General features: G+C 38.0%; 1 protein-coding gene across 1 annotated transcript in view; it reads left to right on the forward strand.

Annotated features, from left to right (window-relative positions):
• sgca (sarcoglycan, alpha) overlaps positions 1-1640 on the forward strand; it is a 4253-nt gene that overhangs the window by 2177 nt on the left and 436 nt on the right. The window contains exons 7-9 of the mRNA XM_014032122.1: positions 613-821; positions 918-944; positions 1022-1195. Coding sequence (XP_013887576.1) covers positions 613-821; positions 918-944; positions 1022-1195 — 410 coding nt within the window. The remainder of the gene's footprint in view (positions 1-612; positions 822-917; positions 945-1021; positions 1196-1640) is intronic.

Raw genomic sequence — 1640 nt, forward strand, 5'->3', positions numbered from 1 at the left:
GCATTAGAAGACATAAGTAGATAAAAAAAATATATACATTAAAAGAACTAGAAAGATGCAAAAGAACACAAAAAGATACATAAAAAGACAAAACATGCATAAAAGGAGTAGAAGGACACGTAAGCAGACTAACGAGACACAAAACAAATTATAGGAAGATACTATAAAAAGAAAACTCTGATGGATACAGAAACTCAAAGGACTTAAAGATGAATAAAGATATTAACAGGTAAACTTGAGGAGATATGAAAAACAAAAGGTAGGCATAAAGCAGACACATAAAAGAGTTGCGTAGAAATGCTGAAATGGTGCGTAAGAAGAAATAAACTACAATAAAAAAGATAAGAAGGATGCAAAGGGATATTAAAAAGACAAAAAAGGTGCATAAAAATGGGAAAGGATACATAAAAAAGCATGCAAACCAGGAGAACAAGGACACAGAAGCAGACTAAAGACACAAAAAAATATAAGGAGACAAAATAAGACACATCTGATGCATAAGGTGACAAAAAATAAAAGAATAGAAGCATAATAAGACAAAAAAAGACACAGAGACAAAATAAATAAGGAGACAGAAAAAGAGTAATTGTTCTGAAATGTCTCTCCCTGCAGTTTGACCTGACGAAGAGGGAACCAGAACCTCCTMCTCCCACCATGGGTTCTGGGGTTTTAGAGACCGGAGGTGACTTTAACCCTCCAGAGTCCCCTCCGAGCCGGGACTTTTTCCCGGACTACCTGGTGACGGTGATCGTGCCGCTGCTCCTCGCCATCGTTCTGTGTCTGCTGCTGGCCTACATCATGTTCGGCCGGAGAGAGGGCGTGTACGTATCAGATCTGATCAGAACCGTTTGCCACGACTCTGACGTTTCCAATAATACCTGACAGTAAACAACTAAACACAATGTTTGGACTTTCAGCGCAAAAAGAGACGCAAGAACCAACAAGTGAGTAAAATGTTCATTTAAACATTTACGCCTCAGAGAACGATTCCCAGTTAAACGTGATGCTTCGTTCACGGCAGCATCCAGCTGTACCACCACCACACCATCCAGGGCAACGCAGAAGAGCTGAGGGGCATGGCGGCAAGCCGTGGGGTCCCGCCGCCTCTGTCCACGCTGCCCATGTTCAACAGCCGAACCGGAGAACGGGCCTCGCCGCTGCAGTCCGACAGCATCCCCCTCATCATGGCCCAACAGTAAGAACCGAGTCCTTCAGAGTTTGGTTCTGTTGATGCCTTTTACTGGGTCACAAGCAAAACATTTTTTTTTTTATTTAAAAGACTGGAAAAGTTGCAGGTTATTTTTTAAAACATATCACACATGATTAAAATACACTTAGATGAAGAAAATTGGTTAATTAGAAGCCTAATTTTAACCAAGATAAACAAATATTGTAAGAAGTGTCTCTTAATTCTTGTGATTATTGCCTTTTATTGGCTTTTCAATCAATAAACATGATATTTAAGAACTTTTTTTCTCATTAATATTCTTAATATTGATTGTTGTTGTTTTTTTAACAGGTTTTTGCAGGTTTCTATGGAGGACCGAAGCTGACATAATTAAAAATAAAAGCAGAAATATATAAATATATAAAGTTTTAGAATTTAATAGATCTTAATATTTATTTTTAAAACTTAGATT

The sequence above is a fragment of the Austrofundulus limnaeus genome, unplaced genomic scaffold (genome assembly GCF_001266775.1).
Source record: "Austrofundulus limnaeus strain Quisiro unplaced genomic scaffold, Austrofundulus_limnaeus-1.0 Scaffold1378, whole genome shotgun sequence".
Lineage (NCBI taxonomy): Eukaryota > Metazoa > Chordata > Actinopteri > Cyprinodontiformes > Rivulidae > Austrofundulus > Austrofundulus limnaeus.